Below are 17,600 nucleotides of genomic sequence, written 5' to 3'. Positions count from 1 at the left end.
TCCAAGCTGGCCTTCAGACTGGCTTTGCTAATGAGTCTTTTGCATCTCGTGGTCTTCCCTGTGTATTTTTGTTCTCTGGAAGGACTCCGAGCGACACCTTCACCCCCGGCCTGTGAACTTTGGTAGTCATGTCACCGTCTGCTTTCTTTGGGTTTTTCGTCCCACCTCCTGCCGCGGATACCCTCGGCCAACCCGTTTGCTGCTCAGTACAGCGGCAGTTTCTTTTTTTTTTTTTTTTTTTTTTTCGGGACATTTCAGACTGTCGTATGGGCTACGACCAATCTGTTTGTGCGACAGCTCTGATCGATTTTCCCCATCTACTCTCAGCTTCGAGACTGTTTGCTTTCGTCTCCCAGACGGCGCTCCGGTCTGCATGTTTCATGCAGTTTCCACGGCTGAAAGCCAAAACCAAAAGCAATCACAATCTAATGTTGAATCAATCAATGTAAAAAGGTGATATGCGAGCAACAAGGAAAAAACACCCATCAGTCAAATGTTGGAATGCTTTTGCTCACTTGAAACAAAAAGTGCTCAGTCCTGACTTGTTTAACTCTTGGAGATGTAAGTACTATGAAATAAAAGATGGAATTCTGAACTGTCGTCTCACGTTCGTCTTTCGATCCCAAACACATTTCTGAAGTATTCAACAGAAAAAAGGAGTAAAACTTGCTGTTGCAGTACTTTTTTGGAGGGGATCCTAATCTGTGTAGGACTGATTATTATTTGTATTGTGAATTCGATTAAGATTTAATCATATTTTGAATATTTTTGTGATTGTATGTGAGGAAAAGACCCCCTGAGAAAATGAGATGATGCATCCAAAAGAGCAAACCCGCTCCTTTTAAAATTACGTTGCGCAAACGAATTTGCTTCACTTTGGATTTCAAAAATTGTCATCCCTCAGACGATTGTGTGTATGTAATAATACGATGAAGCCACTCCGGTGGCAAAAATCCGAGTTCTCGCTTCCGTACCACCTTTCCTGAGCCAAAGACCCCATCGCCATGACGCTGTATTTGTGGAAATCTCACAAAACAACGCTGTTGATGCTGATGCTGATGCCTAGGCCTGCACGGGCCCATGCAAGGTGACGTAAAAACACGAGGAAACTGGCACAATCACATAATACTGGAAGCCTTCAGGGACTAGAAAATGGTCACTATATTTCATCATACACTATCAGTTCATACATGTTTTGCAGTACACAGTCATTCCCAGGAGCCAAAACAGATGTCACAATTCAATGCGTCCGTCACACGTGAAGAGCCAGCTGTCTGTAATGACATACGTGGCCAGCAGGTGGTATCATGTGCATACAAAGCTTCAAGAAATGAAGCCTTTCGCCAACCAATTGGCTGAAATTAACTCCATCGGGCTTCATCTCGCCATCACTAATTGCTGGCAAGGACAAATTAAACAAAGATACAACTGTAGTTAATAAATGCTTCTTTGAACGCCTAAAGTGAAATGGAATGATTTTCCGCCCCGGTTGGAATTCGGAATGAGTGATGAGCGATAAGGTTAGCTGACTCGGTGCAGGAAGCGGACGGCCAGCGGCCAATCAGAGGAGCTCGTACTGTCGCAGGTGCATGCGCTGGATGATGTCCCGACAGTCATTAAACACGCGCCGAATGTTTTCGGTGTCCACGGCGCACGTGAAGTGTGGATAACAATAATGTTTGCCGTCACCGCTCGCCGTGCTGATCCTCTGAAGCACACACCCATATATTGACACACGTTATTGGGCCAAACTTCAATGAGTCCACTACTGTGACGTCTGTTTCCTCACCAGAAACTCATCTCTGATAAAGAATTTTGCTCTGGTCACCCTGCTATCTTCATCCGTATCCGGAACAGCTAGAAACACACAAAGGCAGGAAGGAAGTTACTCCGTGCGTGCCTGCGCATGTGTGTGCGTACGTGTGTTTACCATCAGGAGGGAGTGTGTAGTTGCCATATCCAGGGAAATAATCCTCCAGTTTGGATTTCCCAGTCAATATTTTGTCAGCAAGCACATCCTGTTTGTTCAGGAACAAAATGACCGAGATCGTCTTCAAAAACCTGCAGCCAATCAAAGAGGAGGCGGTGTTAACGAGAGCCAATAAAGTGACAGGTGGGGCCAGACAGCCAACCGGCACAGAACCTGTTTGTCCAAATGGATCGGAAGAGGTCCAGAGATTCTTGCAGTCGATTTGTTGAGTTGTCTTCTCTGATCACCATGTTGTAGCTGCTACTGGCAGCGACGAAGATGATGGCTGTCACATCTGCTCGATCAAACAAAGGCCGTCAGCGCCTGTTTGTGCGCGTCTCTGAAAAGCGAGTCTCACCATTGAAACACTGGATCCACTTCCTGCGTTCATCCCTCTGTCCTCCCACGTCAAACATACTACAGTACGCACACACAGAGGTTGCATTGGAAGCGAGGAAAGCACCTGATTGGGTCGTGCTGCAGAAGGGACAGGGCTGAAGACACTGACTGAAAGTTGACTTTGTCCACTTGAAACCTGGTTTCGAAAATCCCTGAAGTCAGAACTCGACAGCGCAGCAGATCCTTGAAGAGGAGACCAGACTTCGTCGACTTGGTAATGACGACAGCTTGCGGGGGATTGGTCAATTGGTTTGATTACCTGGTCAGTAGGGGTGTAGTCGGCCCTTCTCACAGAGTCCAAACGATCCAAGAAGCTGGGGTGGAAGCATGCACGCATACAAACACACTGTTGGGACTCCATCCATCCATCCATCCATCGGACCGTCAACCCGGCTAGTGAATCCAGAGCCGCGGTCTCACATTTCTATCGAACGTTGTAGAGGTGTGTCAACCGAGTGAGCCCCACGTTATCCGGCACCTTCGAATTTCATCCAATCTAACCCCAACCCTGCCGCAGAGAAGCTGTTTAACCACCTCAGCTACTTCAACCACAACGATAGGAGAGCCCACCTTAGACTCACCAGATTCCAGGTGACAATCGTTTGACAGCTTTAGCCCACTCTGCACGCAAGTATCCAAAACATGCAGCCACAAGTCCAACGATACAACCGCAAAGAGTCAACCATCAAACCGTTGCCTTGCATCTTGGTGCAGAGTGCACAGAAAGTGCAGCAAAAGGTCCATCGTTTAAATTCCGTCATACGGGGCCGTTTGAGCTGAGCTTTGTCGGGCTCATATAGGACCCCATTTGCCCTGGGTCCATAAAGCCCACGACAACCGAAATCCGAGGATTATCGAGACACCGCGACAAGGTGATGGCTCCGGGAAGAGCCATTGAGAATGTCAGAAACCCGTGTTTGAGCGTGTTTGTGTCTTACTACTGAGCGCAGTCAATCAGCTGGTATTCGTTAGCGCGTTCGTAACACGCCTTCACGCCGTCGTCCTCCCAAAGCTTTTGAGCATGCTCAAAAAACTCCTAGGAGAGATTAAGTGTCATCAGTGCTCATTACCGAAGCAAACACACACACACACCGGTAGAAAGTTTAGAGAGGCTTGTCTTGTCTTTTGTCCTGAGAGACATTCAAATAACGAGGCCACAGGTGACACATAAGCTTAAGTTAAGCTTTGTGGACTCACTCCCAAGTTGTCTCATTTCATCAGGTCATTAGCACAGTGGCAACAAACAACAACTCTCCAGGTGCTACCTTAACACTCTGTGTGTGTGTGTGTGTGTGTTCGGGCCCACGTGGGTTACCTCTGTGTATTCAAAGTCAGATAGCGGTGCAATGCCCTTGATGTAGTCAACTCGAAACTGGTTGACAGGGTTACCCAGAGGCATGGGCGGAGTTAACGTGCTCATAGCTGACACTATGGTCTGAAACGCACACACACACACACACACACACACACACACACACACGTTGTCAGAGTCCGCTGCCACTGAAACCGATCCTGCGATCCTCCTGGGTTACGGGCCTACCACGATAGCGTCTTTCACATTCTTTCGGATGTCTTGAATCTTCTGCTGCTTCTCTCTAGGGTAAAAAAAAAAAAAAAAAAAAAAACACGTTGAGGGTGAGAGCGTTCAAGAAACAAAGAAAGAGTTTTTGTCAATTGTCAGTCATTGACGTCACGGTACTCTGCAGAACTCGAATGGAGGTAACTGGATTCTAGTTGTCGTTGAAGACCTTGTCCGTGCCCCGTCGAGGCAGTTACAATAAAAGTCCCATGAAAGTGACTTACTCAGCATTGAACCCATCAACGTGGAGAATCCTCATCTGCTTGACGATTGTGCTTTTACCAGATTCTCCTGCTCCTGCGCACAAACACAAATTAAGCACAGAGGAAAACGGGCAGGTAATAGAGCGATAGTGACAGAGGAAGTTACAAAATCAGAAAGTGGGACAAGCGGACAAGAAGCGAGACCGACGGACAAAACGACAAGCGAGTGCAACTGGTCGGACCGAGCAGCAGGAGTCTGTGTGTAGCTTTATACGCTTGTCGTTCTTTTTGTAGTTGTCTGTCGATCTTTTTGTTGGCGTCTCGTTTGACTTTGTCTTCCAGTCGTTCTTCATCCGTCTTCCCTCCCAAACAGCCCATGACTGTCCACTGGTGGAAAACACCCATCACGGGTCAGTCGGCAAGATTGCAAAAAAGCCTCAATGTGAGCTGGCGCCGCCCGGTGGTACTCACCTGGCCTGGAGTCGCTGTCAAGCAAGCCAGGCGTGTCTGTCCATCCAAAGGGGTCCGGTGGTCCGGTCCTTCACCCGGAACGTATCCTGATCCCGTCGCTCTTCTTCAGCAGAGATCCGGCTGAATCTCAGCCGACTCACCTGCGCCGCCTTCCCCTCATGACGCCACCCTGTCGTCTCTTGGGGGGGGTTCTGCGTTTCCTTGAACGGAACTCGCTTGACAACCGTGCGCACAGCACCCGCCGCCTTCTTCTTCGTCACCTCCATTAGCTTCACGTTCACCACCATCGCAATTGTTTATCCGTGCAGTCCACTTTTCCCAATCGGAAGGCAGCCAAACAACGGGCTGCTTTCTAGACAATGTTGGGGTACGTAGAAAGTAAGTATTTGCACTCAGATATTTTCAATTTGTGGGACTATTAAAAATAGGCGGAAATTCCCAGCGAGCGGTATCCAGCCGTCTCTACCCCTTGTCAACAAAGGCTCGGAGAGCAAACCCTGGAAAGAAATGAAACGATGGCTTTATTCACTCATGTCAGCTCTTTGCTTTTGGATTCAATACCCACTAACGCAAAGCATATTGGAACGCCGCCCGCTTCCCCTCTTCGTTCTACCAATGACGAGTCAAGAAATGACTACCATATTCCTGCAGTCTCAATCTTTCCACAGCAACTCGCAATATAATGCCCATTAAGATCACTTTCCTCAAAAGCTTTGCTAGTCATCGTCCCTCCCACTAAGAAGGGAGGACCCGTCAGCAAATCACTTCTCCACCTTTGCACTCACCCAAACGTCGCATCGACTTGACAACATTTGAGGTTCTCGTTTTCGCAGTCTACACTGTTCTGTCTTGCAGTTATCCAATCCATTCCTTTAGACAAGGTAGTTTCCAAAACAATTTGTCAAAATAAAAAGAACTCTGCTCTTTCTTTCAGTATTCATATCCTGCATTAGAAAAGAATGACACCGTGTGCGGATTTCAGCTGTGCCTCCGACTCGGAGCATAAAAAGGTTGGGTTTTCCCCACACCAATCCAGGCCAGTCTGCGCTGGCTAAAGCCTCGTCGCTTGAACCGAAGCGGTCCGCTCGCTCAGTCGAGAGGCCGAGCGTCTTCCACGACCAGTTCAAGGCCACCCGTTTGACGGTCCGAGAACGAAATCGGACAAGGCGTCCCTTTGCAGGCGCCCGAGGGAAGACGTCGAGCTGCTACCGCTGCCATTACAGGGGGGGGGGGGGGGGGGGGGGCTTCCTCCTCAAGTCAAAAGTGTGTGCGGGGAAAATAAAGTCGTCATTCAACATTTTGTTTATTGCACATTTTGGTTGCACACGCAGCAGCAATCAGTGCCAGTGACTCATTGATATGCTGTAGAGTGTTCGCAATGATTTTCAATTGCTCTTTTGTGTCCTGCTGATTTTGTAGCATGGCTTCAGTCAGCACCCTCCCCAAGTCAAGATTCAGCGAACCGGGTCTGGAGGGCCCTGGCCTCACCGGATCCTGCATCTCCTCCGGCTCCACCTCGAGCTCCCGAGCACAGATGGGACTGCCTGGAGTTTGGAAATTATTCAAAGTACATTAGTCACGCTTCTTTTATCATTCACAAATGAAACAATCTATACGTCGATCAAACACTTCTGCTCTTCATTTCCTATTGGCTGCAGTAAGAGTGTAACTGCCTGACTTTCTCATGTGCCTCGAGCGAGCCCACCCGATCATCCCATTAAAGACTGAAGAATTGGGAGGACTTCACCACCTAATTGTGGAGGCGCTCGCTTTCTTTTGGAACCGGAACATTCCTGCAAATAGGAAAAAGTCAACAGGTGCTCATTTTGACCCTATTCATTGATTGAAAGAATACTTCTTTGAAAAAATACCTTCGTCAGACCAGAAACGTTTCCTCCAGTAACAATTTTCTCTTCCTGAAAGATGTCAAACTCTGTCCACGCACGAGGGCCTGGGAGTGAAAATGATTGCACAACAACTTGAAATGAAGAACTAGAGAGGTCCTCGTCCATCTTGCGGTGACTTTTTACAAGACGTCTCACCAGATGCATTCACCGGCGTCGAGTGTACGACTTGATCGAAGAGAATCTCTGCTCTGCTTCTGGAAGTCTGAAAGGCATCAAAGACAATATTGCACGGAACTTCGAGCCAGGGGAGGGGGTTAAATCTTTTCCGTTCAAAGCAGTGTTTTTAGTGTAACCGGTAAATGTCAGGAGCGACTATCAACTATCCAAAGTGGTAGATGTACTGGTGGGCCCTAAAGGACCAGCGGCAGTACTCGCAATGACAATATTACCGTGGTAACCGAAGCGTTGGCGTCGTCGCTGCTCGGGGATGACAGCGGAAGAACTGCGCGGTAAAACGTTGACGTCAAGACCATGTGATCACAGACTAGGTTTATCTTTAAAGCAACTAACCTTTCAGTTGACTGTGTGGCTTCTTCCTGTAGACTGTACCAAGTGGTCTTGTCGTAGAGGGGGAGGCTTGCACCTCATCACCTGCACCTTTGTTATCGCCCTGTTGACGCAAACAAATGAGCCAAGATGAGCAAGCAATGCACCAAACGAGTCTGGTCGTAGGTACTACACCGTCTACATCACAGTGCAGGATTTCAGCCCCGCTATTGGCCCGATTGGCTATCGCCGGCCATTTCCCGGATAGGGTCTGAGCCTATTTTGCCAGGAGCAACCAAATGGGGTCTTCAGTAAAATGGTCAGCTATTGGTGAGCTAAGCTGTTACATGAATGTAGTTTAGCCGTATTTGTGGAGCTTCTCATGACATATGAAGTTAAATGTCAGAGTTGGAAGCTATTTCTGTTTGTTCAAAAACATCTATGAATCCATCTTGGGATCTGCCACTATGACACTTGGTTCATGAGGTGGCCTTGGTGGCTTTTCGCAAACTTTTAAGACTATCGAGTCAAGTCAAGTGGGACCGGTGTATCCCACCTCTCCCGTAAAGACCCTTGCAGCTGCCGCCTCCAGCTCTCCGAGAAGCTCCGGACGGAAGAGCAGCTTTACTCTGTGGCCTTTGCTACTCAGGTGCACGATGGGAATCTTCAGCTGGACACTGAGGACCGCCTGAGCCCCACTTCTTTCTGGGAAAGCAAACACTTTGAGGAGAGATGGCCAGGACCAAACCTATAGGGGAACCTCACTTTGTGGCACGGAACATTGTGAGCCTTGAAACACACCATCCTGTTGGACCTCGAGCTGGTACCGGTCCACTTCTTCCTTGAGCAGGTGCACAGAACCCCACAGGAACCCCTGAAAAACAGGCCGGACACACACACACACACACACTCAGAACACACACACACACACGGCGCCAAACAGATTCCACGCACACAAAGACCTGAGGAAGGTCAATGAAGAAGCTGACGCATTGCGATCCAAAGTTGAAGTCTACCCAGAACTCATCTAGTTTTTCATCTTTGGGGCGAAAGAGCTAAAGGAGGAAGAGAAGTGAAAACGCAGGAGACCAAACTGTCTGATCCAGGTCTGCTTTTTTACCTCTGTGGTCTCCAAGAAGGCTCTGACGCATGGTACACTCCAAACCCTGACACAAAGAATAACCAGAGTCAAGCGACCACCAAGCAAAAACCAAAAAAACTCTCGTACCATCTCACACACACACACACACACACACACACACACACACACGTCGATCAGTCACTCACTTTCTCTGGTCGCCGTGACAATCATTCAGGAAGTTCAGGAAATGCCGACAATCCTGGCAGTCAGACAGGTCAGCGACAGAACGGAAAGACAGAACATAATAAGCGGTTGAATACTGACCACCTCAAAGTCCGCGTCCTTGATATCGCAGAAGGCATTGCCGAGGTCGCAGCAGAACCACTGATTGGCTCTCTGGACTCTTTCCTTCCTGGGAGTCAGACGACACAAAGCCTCCGATAGGCTCACCTGCATCTCGTAGTCTGGAACGCAAGCATGGTTCTCCACTTTTGTGTAACAGTAACGGAGCCAGGGGGTTTAGAAGCAGAGGAAATCCCCCCCCCCACTAAACCTCATTTTTTTGTTCCAAAGCGAAGCAAAAACAAATGGATTTTTTTTCGTGTTCATTCATCCCAAGTCAACTACAAACCTGTAGCCCTGGATTTCTCTCAGCAACTCCACTCACCTCCGACTGTCTGAATGGTCGCCACCACCTCCGACCTTCAGACACACCAAGTGTGAACCTGATGAGTTTTCACGCGCACTAGTGTAGCAATAGTATCCACCAACAATGCAACCTCAATTTAAGAGAGACCAAAACAACGGGCAGAAAATAGCGTCGGTTTGGAACCGAAAAAAAAAACAAAAAAAAAAAAAACACCTTTGTTAGGGACAAACGTCTTTACTTCTAGAATTGGCCGCCGCTTACTGGTCCAATCACCAGACAGTGTCTGGTACGTATGTGACCACTGTTGTCCCAGAAGCGAATACTAGATCCAGCTCACCGACATACCGATGCTGTGGCCGCGTTTGACACCGCAAAAACTTTCTCCCTCCAGCTGGACTCAAGTCTCACGCCTCCCAACCGCCGGCATTCACGGCAGTATTCGATCATCACCGATAGGCTTGGGCATTGAGAACCAATTGGAGCCGGGACTAATGTTCCGCTTCTCCCAGAATCGTTCAAATTAAAATATTTCAGTTCCCGGTTTCCATACTTACAGTCCGCTGACGCTGAAGGGGAGAGTGGAGAAAACCAATGAAAGTGTTTGGACCAAACGGTGATCATTGCAATTAACGAATTAATGAAAAATGTCTTCAAGCGACCATGACTTGAAATCTGTTTCCCCGAGTTTCATTTTACTGAGTGATCAAGTACGGAGTAGTTATTTTACTTGCAGTGGTTATTTTTGTCTACAATTGAGGTTCCACTGTATTGACGTACAGATTCTAAGAATAATCACATCATCTGCAGGAGCCTCGACTCCGACTGGATGCGCCTCCTCTGATCTTTCCCCAGAGAATCCAAGATGCTGTTGAACGTTCGCACGGCCTGACGGGGCCAGTGACAAAAATCTCAGCGAGCAAACAAGACGAAGAAGAAGATTCCGCTTTTACCTCCAGTCTCGTGTTGAAGTGCAGCTCAGCTTCCAGGAATGTGTGCAGAAGTTCCAGAAGGACCACAGACAGCTCAACAGCTGACAGACAGATGGAGACATGAGCGGTCACGTGACCCGACACCACACGACCTCACGTGACCAACCTGGAAGGCGTGAGCCGCTCAGCAGCTGAAAGACAGGAGCCACAGTGTTGCCATGGAAACACACCTTTCCGTCGTGCTCCTCACCAGCAGAAAGTCGAAGAAGCTTTCGGTCACCAGGAACTGGGTGGAGCTTCTCGTGGAGCCACAGGTCAAAAGGTCACGCAACGTTTGGAACCACGAAAGAACCTAAGTTTAAACTTCAAAAAGTTGATGACCTCACACTTTTACTTGGGGGGTGGAGCAACAAACATAGCTGGCAATAGATGGAACTAGTAGCAGACAGACAAGGCGACAACCGTACTTGCATGGGCTTCGCAATCGATGCACACGTCGGGTTAGTTAACGCAGCGCGAGTGACGCCTGTGCCTGCGTTTTAAGGCAGTTGGCACATCTGGCTCACACTTCTGAGGACCTGGGTTCAAATCCAGCCTCGCCTGTGTGGACTTTGCTATTTCTCCCCCTGCCTCTCACACGCAGAAAATAGATGGACGTGCGCCTTACTTTGTGCGTGATCCCAAGACCAAGGAGGGTCTTGGCGTGGTTTTTGTCGCCCATGAGACTCTCCAAAGACTTGAAGATCACGTCCACTCGGCCAAACTCAGCCAATCTCAGTTGCTGCGTGGAACGGGAAGTGCTTTATCATCATCATCATCAACGTAGTCAACTATTCTGTGGGTCCGTGCCAGTACCTTGCGGACCACCAAGCCCAGTCGGACGAGCGTGCTCCCGGTCACGCCTTCTTCGCGAAGCAACTCGGCCAATCGAGTTGAGTCTCCGCTGGACAGACACGCCTCCATCTCCATTTCCATCTGACACATAGCAAAGGGGGGGACTTCTGAGGAGGATGATTGACAGCCGCCTCAACCAATGAGATGAAGAAGGCTCATTTTGTTGGGTGCTGACGTCTCAAAATAAAAAACAAATGATCACAACCTGCTTTGCAATGTGCTTCCTCACAAATTGGCCCATTGCATTTTTTTTTTTTTTTTTTTTCCCCATTTGTCACTTCCTATCATCAGTCCGGCCCTGAAAAACCCACCCGTTTGCCATTTTTGTGTTTAGGTTGGAGTCCAAAAAGGATTTGGGGCCATCTTTGCTGGCAAATGCCTCGACTAATTGACAAGTAGTGCTTGTGGCATACATCTATATGTATAAAACCTGGAGGGGCACAATTCATTAGAGGCAGATTTCACCTTTACCATTTTACAGTTCAAGAACAAAACAACTTCGCAGCACTGAAAACATTTGCACAGAATACTTGTCAGTAACATAAAACCCTTTCTCAATAAACATACTTTTCAAGTGGCATAACAATATAAAGTATCTTGGCCACCTGTCTCACTGTTCCGCACGTCCAATCGAATTTGACCTTTGACCTTCCCTTGCTCTGTTTAAGTTTTGACCTCATGCGCGCTCACTTGTGAGTTTTTCTTCCCATCACGCAATGTGAGAAAATTCAAGTGCAGAACACCAGGGAAGCACTGAGCTGCCAGCAAAATACACACCACAAGAGGGCGCTGGAGCTCTCACTTTTGCAGCTCATGCCCACACACTCACTCCAAAAGGCAGCAAAATGTGCCGCGCGTCCGTTTTGAAGCTTGTTCGGTGGGCGGACGACAGTTCGTGCCATGCAGCCAATTTGTTCCGACTGACGTTCAGGCCGGAAGCGCCCCAAAGTTTGAGAAAGGTGGCGGGCGACCCGCCGCGGACGTGACCTCTCGTCAGAAGCGGCCACGCGACGAGTCGGCAGGGCTGAGCCGTCGATTTGCAGATTTCACGATGTGTTCCCGTTTTCAGCACAACTGCTGAGGACCCCAAACACGTCCGAGGTTTGGACATTTCTCAAAAGAGAAAAGTACACCACATTTCCTGAATTTAGAGTTGACAAATCCATCGCTTCATGGTGGAATGATCTGCTCAATTTGATGGCTATTGGTCGAGCGATCGAGCGATCGATCGATCGGCAGGCATTTTGGCTTTTCCCTCGTGATGTTCCCGCGACCCGCTACGGGAGCTGACATTTTGGGTCACCAACAACGCAAATTGCATGAATTTATCATGGCTGAAAAACGCCTCCTAACTGTGTAGATGAAGAATTTACGCGCTGAGCTGATGATTTGGGCTCGAGTAAACCAATGAAAGTTGGCCATTTTATCCGCACGCACACTTGAAGCAAGTGCTTTGATTCAATCATGACTTCACTTGACTGCCTGCCTGCCTGCCTGCCTGCCTGCCTGCCTTCAAATCAAGTAGCAAGCAAGTCAGGAACGGAAGGCGACTGTAGCCAGAACAAAGATGCAAAAAAAAAAAAAAAAAAAGTAAGGACACGCGTCCGTTCCTACCATGTCGCCGACGCTCTTTTCGCCGCGTGCGCATGCGCAGTGAAGCAGACGGCCGTCGATTGCGGAACGTCAGCTGCAGCTCGTTAGTGACTTGACGAACCCACAGGGCTTCCGTCCAAGTTCGGGATTCCATCCGTCCATGAGCTAAGCCGCTTATCCTCACAAGGGCAAGCCTATCCCGGCTGACCCGTAAATCCTGAACTGGTCGCCAGTCAGTCGCAAATAGGCGCGGACGACCGCTCACGTTCACACACCTTCACAGTGTGGGGAAGCGCACCAACGTCCGACCAATAGAATCAGTCAAATATCAATGAAACCGCACGCAAATGCAAATGTTGACTGACACAACACGCACTTGACGCGGACATCGTCGGCCGCGTTTATCGGTACACACAACGCCAGAGTGAACAAACAGCGCGTGGGTGTCCAATCAAGTTGTGAGAATAAAGCTGCTTGTCTTGTGATGACAAATCCATTGACGTTCCACAATTTCTGTGCAAGTCAAACACGACAACATTGTCTCGCACCCTGTAATTGATGACTAATGACTTATTTGTTTTGGGAGAAACATTCACTTGTTTCCACAACAACCTGGCGTGCACGCGCGCACAGGTGAACGTGAACGCAAGAAAGGGGGCGGACTTTCACTTTGCGGCCACGTGAGCGCGCTGTGCACGATGATGTTCAACTTGATCAACCGCAATCGATCAAAACGGATTCATGACCGAAGCAAATGATAATGAAATGATCTTACATTGTCATCGACAAGTGACAGACAAGCCCATACTCACTCACGGCCACTTAAACACACGCACACACACACTTAGCCAGAGAGAAGTCCGTCCCTCTCACCCGACCGCACCCCCCCCCCTCCCCCAATGCCCCCCCAGGAGCGCGTTGAGTGTCTCACCTTCTTCTTCAGTCTGACCGAATCCTCTCCTGAGTCGCAGTGGCGGCAATCTCTTGGGACTTTTGCATTGGGAAATTATTTGATAACTCTCCCACAGACAGGACCCGGACCCAGATCAGGTGCGGGAACGAGACCCGGACAGCTACCGGAACCGAAGGGTTGATGATGTCCCGCGTGGAGGATCGCGACGAGGCGGACTGCGTGTGCTCCTTCGGGATGAAGTCCACTTGGGACATCAACGACCCCAAACTCCCGCAGGTCAAAAGTCGTCATTTCGGCATTCCTGGCTGAGCGAGTCAAACTCGGGTTACGCACATCAAATACAACAAGTTTGGATTTGTTTTGGGGTTTTTTTGTTTTTTTTTTTTTTTTTCCCACAAATTGGCAAAATCAGAACACTCAAAATGAAGTATCGGTCATATTCTGTACATTCCTGCATTCTGCTGTTGCAAAAGTTTCGTCAGTCTCCTCAACAAAAACTTTTGTTATTATGATGATTGCAGAATTTAGAATAACATTTAGATGAAATGTTCAAAAAAAGAATTCAGGTCACGTAGTGAAGGGGTTTTTTTTTTTTTTTTTTTTTTAGGTTTGTCTGGTAAGTTGTGCGTGTGTGTGTGTTTTGGTTTCACCGGGAACAAAAATATAAAAACCAGTTTTTACTGTTTCAACAACAAGAGCGAAGATGGCGCGCACACACACACACACACACACACACACACCACACACACACACACACACATGCACGCGAAGCACATGGCTGATGTCACCATTTGTCCTTATGAAATAAAAGCAAAAACAGCGACGTGAGCACCACGTAGTGACTCTTTGGCTTACATTTTCATTGCTTTCGCCGCATGCTCACCGAGCGTTTGGCTTGCCTGTCTCGCAGTTCTGAGGTTGCGCGTTTGAATTTGCGTGCGGGTTTGGCGTTCTCCCTTTTTTTGAGCAGTTTTTTTCCCTCCCACGTCCCCGATACGAGCCAACGCGTTTGCATCACTGAGGACTCCAAATTTTGACTTTGCTGTGAATCTGAACGTCAATGCGCATTTGCCTGTACGTGATTGGCCAGTGACCGGCCTGTCGTTTGTCTGCACGTGTCGAGTCCGGGACGGGACGGACCCTGTTCCTAACCCGCAGTCAGCCGCAACCCTGCGATCCAAAATGATTTGCGCTCAAAGTATTTATTTATTTATTTATTTGGTGCAGCTGACATGCTAACTTGCGACCATGCTTGTAGGACACGAAGCAGTTTGACGCCTTCCAGGAGTGGACGGACGGTTACGTGCGCTACATCTACAGCGGTGAGAAAGGAACGGTCGTCAGGTAGCAATCGCGCTGACATCCTGCTAAGCTAATGTTGTTTTTAGCGGAGGACAAGAATGCTCAGCGCCACTTGTCAGGGTGGGCCATGAGGAACACCAACAACCACAACTGCCAGATCCTGAAGAAGTCGTGTTTAGGCGTGGTGGTCTGCTCTCGAGGCTGCGCGCTGGCCGATGGTTTGCGACTGCAATTGCGGCCCGCCATCTGCGACAAAGCGCGGCAGAAGCAGCAGAGTGAGGCTTGAGCGAGCGGGACCGGCGGGCGCAGTTGCCGGCCGGCGCCCTGGCTCATGCTGTCCTGCCCCCTTTTCTTCCAGAGAAAGTTTGCCCGAGTTGTAGCGGCGCTCTGGAGCTGCTCCCGTGCCGAGGCCACAGCGGGTACCCCGTCACCAATTTCTGGAGGGTGGACGGGAAAGCCATCTTCTTCCAGGTGCTTGTATTCTGCAAGAAAAGAAGTCTTGACTTCCCATCTCTTCCTGATGGGAAAGACCCGCGCTCCATTTTCTTCAAAACTTCACCTGACCTGTTGAAGTTGCTGCCAGTCTCCCCGATTCAGTTCTGATTCCCTCCCTGCTGTGCTTCTTCAGGCCAAAGGAGTCCACGACCATCCGAGACCAGAATCCAAGTCTGAGACGGAGGCCAGGAGAAGTTCGATAAAAAGACGAGTGAGCTCGCCTCCGTTCGCACCAAAAAGACGCCTCGTTGAATCCCAGGTAGACGGAAACGAGGGAAAACGTTGTTGTTGTCCTCGTGTTTATTGTTGTTGTTGTTGTTTCAGGCTCTCGGTCAAGCCCTACTCTCCTGCGTCGAGTCTACAGACCGGATCTCCTTTATCGAACCAAGCTTCCCGCAGCATTACCCAGCATTCCAGAACACAGACCCGTACTACAACCCCCACAACGCATTGGGGGAGACTTCACCCAGCCTGCAAAAGACCGCCAGTCCCAGGCTCTACATGGGTCGGCCCGCTTACGAGTTCCAGGGCTACCTGGCCTCACCCGCATATCCCGTCGCCTCGGAACTCTGCGATCCCAGGTGAGCGAGCCCTTTGTCCTCAGAACACATAACCCAGCTAAATGTTCACGTTTGCAGGGTAGCTCCGGTCCTCGCTTGTCCCAGCTCCTCGGCGTCCGCTCCCCTCTCGTCGTCCTCCTCCTCGTCCTCCTCTTCCTTCGATCCGCCCCTGCCCAAACCGGGCTGGAAGGATCTCCTGAAGAGTTCCGCTCCGTACGGCGACAACCACCATTATTACAGCCCGGACTATCCCTGCCGCTACCCCGGAAACCCCCCGGCTTCTCCGGCGGCGCTACAGACCATCATCACCACCACAACCAAAGTCAGTTGACCTGCACAGTTTAGCCCATCCTACGATTGTACAGAGTCTTTGTGCACGCGATTCTAGATTCGTGTTGAGTTCCGAGTCCCGAATGAATCCAAATGTTTTGCGTCCCACAACTGTCAATGAAGATTGACTTGTTCGATCATGAAGCCATGACGTGCCGTACACTGCATGTAGATATCAGATCCGACGTCGCATGTTAGATCCACGCGGAGTCCTTGTAAACGCGAGTTCTGTGTGGTGTGGATGTACATGTTTGATGTCAAGTTGACATTAGATTGCCCGGACCTGACCGTGTTGTTGGGTTTTTGCTCCTCAGGTCTCGTATCAGCCGTGTCCAAAGGGCACCGCCTACCAGTCGTGTCCCAAAGTTCAGTCCGGGCTACCCGGCTGCTCCTCGCTGCCGGACGAGTCGTCCTCGTCGTACTCGGCCGAAGTGAAGGTGACGGACGAGTCGGGCGGCGTCATCAAGTCTCTTTCATTTCAGCCTGAGGTCGTGCAGACCAAAACGGAGCGAGCGGACGCCTACGACTATCGCTACGGCTACGCCAACACGTTCCGTTACGACGACTACTGATGCGCCGCCGATCCGCTACCTCCGTTACCGTGACGACTGAACCTGGGGAAGGACGTCTCCTGTGACGACAGAACACTCGTTTTCTTTCGGGCCTGCCGCAGAACAAAACGTGAACACGAACTTTTACTGACTTTGTTCCGTCGTGTGCGGCCATAAAGTCCGTGGAGTGAAGCACGTGGGATTTGGGGAATTGAAAAAGAAGGAAAAAAAAAACAAAACGGAAGCTCTTTTGGGGACTTTAGCACGTACAAGATATGCTAGCAGATTGCGACGTTAGCGTGTTGCTGAGAGGTTGGCAGTTTTTGAACATTTCACCTCGGAGACGAAAGTCAGCGCTGCGATCGTCACGTATTGACAACGTGGCGATTTCCAATTTTCGGATTGGACCTCTCAACGGCTTGCTGCCATTTTTCCTGTGAGGATTCACCCTGTCGTTCAAAAGCTGACATGGCGACCCTCGCGTGTCGTTTGTCTTATTTATTGGTCGCCGACTGACTTGTGATGACCTGCTCTTTGATCATGCACGCGCGCGCGCACACCAACGTGAAGTGAGCGAATCTCCTTGATTACGGGGGGGGGGAGGGGGAGGCTCGCCGTGCCCCCCGCCAGAAATATTTATCAAGTCACCCAGTCCTAAAAACATTGCTGGGAAGGTGGGGGGCATTTGGAGAGGCAGCCCCCACTCCGCGGTTGTCGATCGAGCGGTAGGGCGCCGTTAGGCCCATACCGCCCCCCCACCCCGCAGGACAGGCACGCGCACTCGCATTGCTTGCTTGTGCCGTCTCGGACCAACACCTGAATGCGAGTAAAGCGTTGCCGGCGTCTGCGTGCGCATCAAAAAGCAAACTTGTGTGCCGAATAAACTTGTATGGACAGGAAGTGTTTTGTGTCTGTCACTAACCTGCATTAGAACCAGACGGCGAGTTCAAGGTCAGGTGAAGGTGATTAGAGAGTCAAGGTCAATGAAGGTGTGATGTCAGCCAGGTGCGTGGAGGAGAAAAACCTGCGCTGCCATTGGCTCATGTCGGAATTGTTTGGAGTTTGAAGTCAGCCGGCGTGCGGCAAAATGTTCACCTGGAGGACACGCTGAAAAAATATACACAAAAACACGACCAGTGTGTCTGTGGAGTCATTCTATCCTTTCAGCAACATGTCGTCTTATCTTCTCATCTTCTCCTCGGCTGATCTTCATCGCTGACTTTTCACACGCAAATCTTCTTCTTGGTTAAATAAATTGTAATCACCCCCCCCCACCCCCTCCCCCAACC

The 17,600-nt window shown here is 49.7% G+C and overlaps 3 protein-coding genes across 13 annotated transcripts; 1 reads left to right on the top strand and 2 right to left on the bottom strand.

The window, feature by feature from the left end:
* Positions 1–1,147: 1,147 nt before the first annotated feature.
* Positions 1,148–5,830, bottom strand: LOC133492729 (guanine nucleotide-binding protein G(olf) subunit alpha-like). Of its 3 annotated transcripts, XM_061805324.1 has the most exons (13): positions 4,622–5,830; positions 4,393–4,537; positions 4,172–4,244; positions 3,909–3,963; positions 3,684–3,803; positions 3,307–3,404; positions 2,628–2,682; positions 2,478–2,551; positions 2,328–2,386; positions 2,144–2,264; positions 1,931–2,061; positions 1,790–1,857; positions 1,148–1,708 (listed from the first exon to the last, which is right to left on the bottom strand). In XM_061805324.1, the coding sequence occupies exons 2-13, from the start codon at positions 4,526–4,528 to the stop codon at positions 1,562–1,564; spliced, it is 1,137 nt and encodes a 378-aa protein (XP_061661308.1). In that variant the 5' UTR covers positions 4,529–4,537; positions 4,622–5,830; the 3' UTR covers positions 1,148–1,561. The 3 variants fall into 3 exon arrangements, with proteins under 3 accessions (XP_061661308.1, XP_061661310.1, XP_061661309.1); XM_061805326.1 differs by lacking the exons at positions 3,909–3,963; positions 4,172–4,244; positions 4,393–4,537; positions 4,622–5,830 and having other exon boundaries at positions 2,628–2,792; positions 3,307–3,798; XM_061805325.1 differs by lacking the exons at positions 3,307–3,404; positions 3,684–3,803; positions 3,909–3,963; ... (1 more) ...; positions 4,393–4,537; positions 4,622–5,830 and adding an exon at positions 2,950–3,290 and having other exon boundaries at positions 2,628–2,876.
* Positions 5,831–5,900: 70 nt separating this feature from the next.
* On the bottom strand, positions 5,901–12,569 carry sycp2l (synaptonemal complex protein 2-like). 9 transcript variants are annotated; one of them, XM_061805315.1, is made up of 20 exons: positions 11,173–11,332; positions 10,529–10,648; positions 10,341–10,454; positions 9,924–10,025; positions 9,840–9,864; positions 9,695–9,774; positions 9,541–9,629; positions 8,763–8,797; positions 8,420–8,559; positions 8,302–8,354; positions 8,135–8,180; positions 7,977–8,069; positions 7,816–7,888; positions 7,571–7,719; positions 7,039–7,138; positions 6,918–6,970; positions 6,664–6,730; positions 6,493–6,572; positions 6,372–6,414; positions 5,901–6,165 (listed from the first exon to the last, which is right to left on the bottom strand). In XM_061805315.1, the coding sequence occupies exons 1-20, from the start codon at positions 11,245–11,247 to the stop codon at positions 5,909–5,911; spliced, it is 1,794 nt and encodes a 597-aa protein (XP_061661299.1). In that variant the 5' UTR covers positions 11,248–11,332; the 3' UTR covers positions 5,901–5,908. The 9 variants fall into 9 exon arrangements, with proteins under 9 accessions (XP_061661299.1, XP_061661302.1, XP_061661303.1 ...); XM_061805318.1 differs by lacking the exon at positions 11,173–11,332 and adding an exon at positions 12,182–12,569 and having other exon boundaries at positions 9,840–9,969; XM_061805319.1 differs by lacking the exon at positions 11,173–11,332 and adding an exon at positions 11,345–12,128 and having other exon boundaries at positions 9,840–9,969.
* A 531-nt stretch (positions 12,570–13,100) lies between these two features.
* On the top strand, positions 13,101–17,600 carry gcm2 (glial cells missing transcription factor 2). Its single transcript, XM_061805269.1, has 8 exons — positions 13,101–13,349; positions 14,332–14,395; positions 14,462–14,650; positions 14,734–14,846; positions 15,004–15,129; positions 15,195–15,451; positions 15,509–15,752; positions 16,075–17,600. The coding sequence occupies exons 1-8, from the start codon at positions 13,254–13,256 to the stop codon at positions 16,330–16,332; spliced, it is 1,347 nt and encodes a 448-aa protein (XP_061661253.1). The 5' UTR covers positions 13,101–13,253; the 3' UTR covers positions 16,333–17,600.

The sequence above is a fragment of the Syngnathoides biaculeatus genome, chromosome 19, assembly GCF_019802595.1.
Source record: "Syngnathoides biaculeatus isolate LvHL_M chromosome 19, ASM1980259v1, whole genome shotgun sequence".
Lineage (NCBI taxonomy): Eukaryota > Metazoa > Chordata > Actinopteri > Syngnathiformes > Syngnathidae > Syngnathoides > Syngnathoides biaculeatus.
Note: the sequence above shows the minus strand (reverse complement) of the source record. Positions and strands in the feature narration are given on the sequence as shown.

Coding starts and splice junctions, on each gene's coding strand:
- LOC133492729 (XM_061805324.1), bottom strand. CDS start 4,528: ATGGGCTGTTTGGGAGGGAAGACGGATGAAGAACGACTGGAAGACAAA. Junction 2,683..3,306: donor CTGATTGACTGCGCTCAGTA/GTAAGACACAAA, acceptor CTTCCACCCCAG/CTTCTTGGATCGTTTGGACT. Junction 1,709..1,789: donor TTATCAGAGATGAGTTTCTG/GTGAGGAAACAG, acceptor TGTGTGCTTCAG/AGGATCAGCACGGCGAGCGG.
- sycp2l (XM_061805314.1), bottom strand. CDS start 11,247: ATGAGGTCAAAACTTAAACAGAGCAAGGGAAGGTCAAAGGTCAAATTC. Junction 9,775..9,839: donor GAGCGGCTCACGCCTTCCAG/GTTGGTCACGTG, acceptor TCTGTCTGTCAG/CTGTTGAGCTGTCTGTGGTC. Junction 8,070..8,134: donor CCTTCTTGGAGACCACAGAG/GTAAAAAAGCAG, acceptor TTCCTCCTTTAG/CTCTTTCGCCCCAAAGATGA.
- gcm2 (XM_061805269.1), top strand. CDS start 13,254: ATGATGTCCCGCGTGGAGGATCGCGACGAGGCGGACTGCGTGTGCTCC. Junction 14,651..14,733: donor AGCGCGGCAGAAGCAGCAGA/GTGAGGCTTGAG, acceptor CTTTTCTTCCAG/AGAAAGTTTGCCCGAGTTGT. Junction 15,452..15,508: donor TCGGAACTCTGCGATCCCAG/GTGAGCGAGCCC, acceptor TCACGTTTGCAG/GGTAGCTCCGGTCCTCGCTT.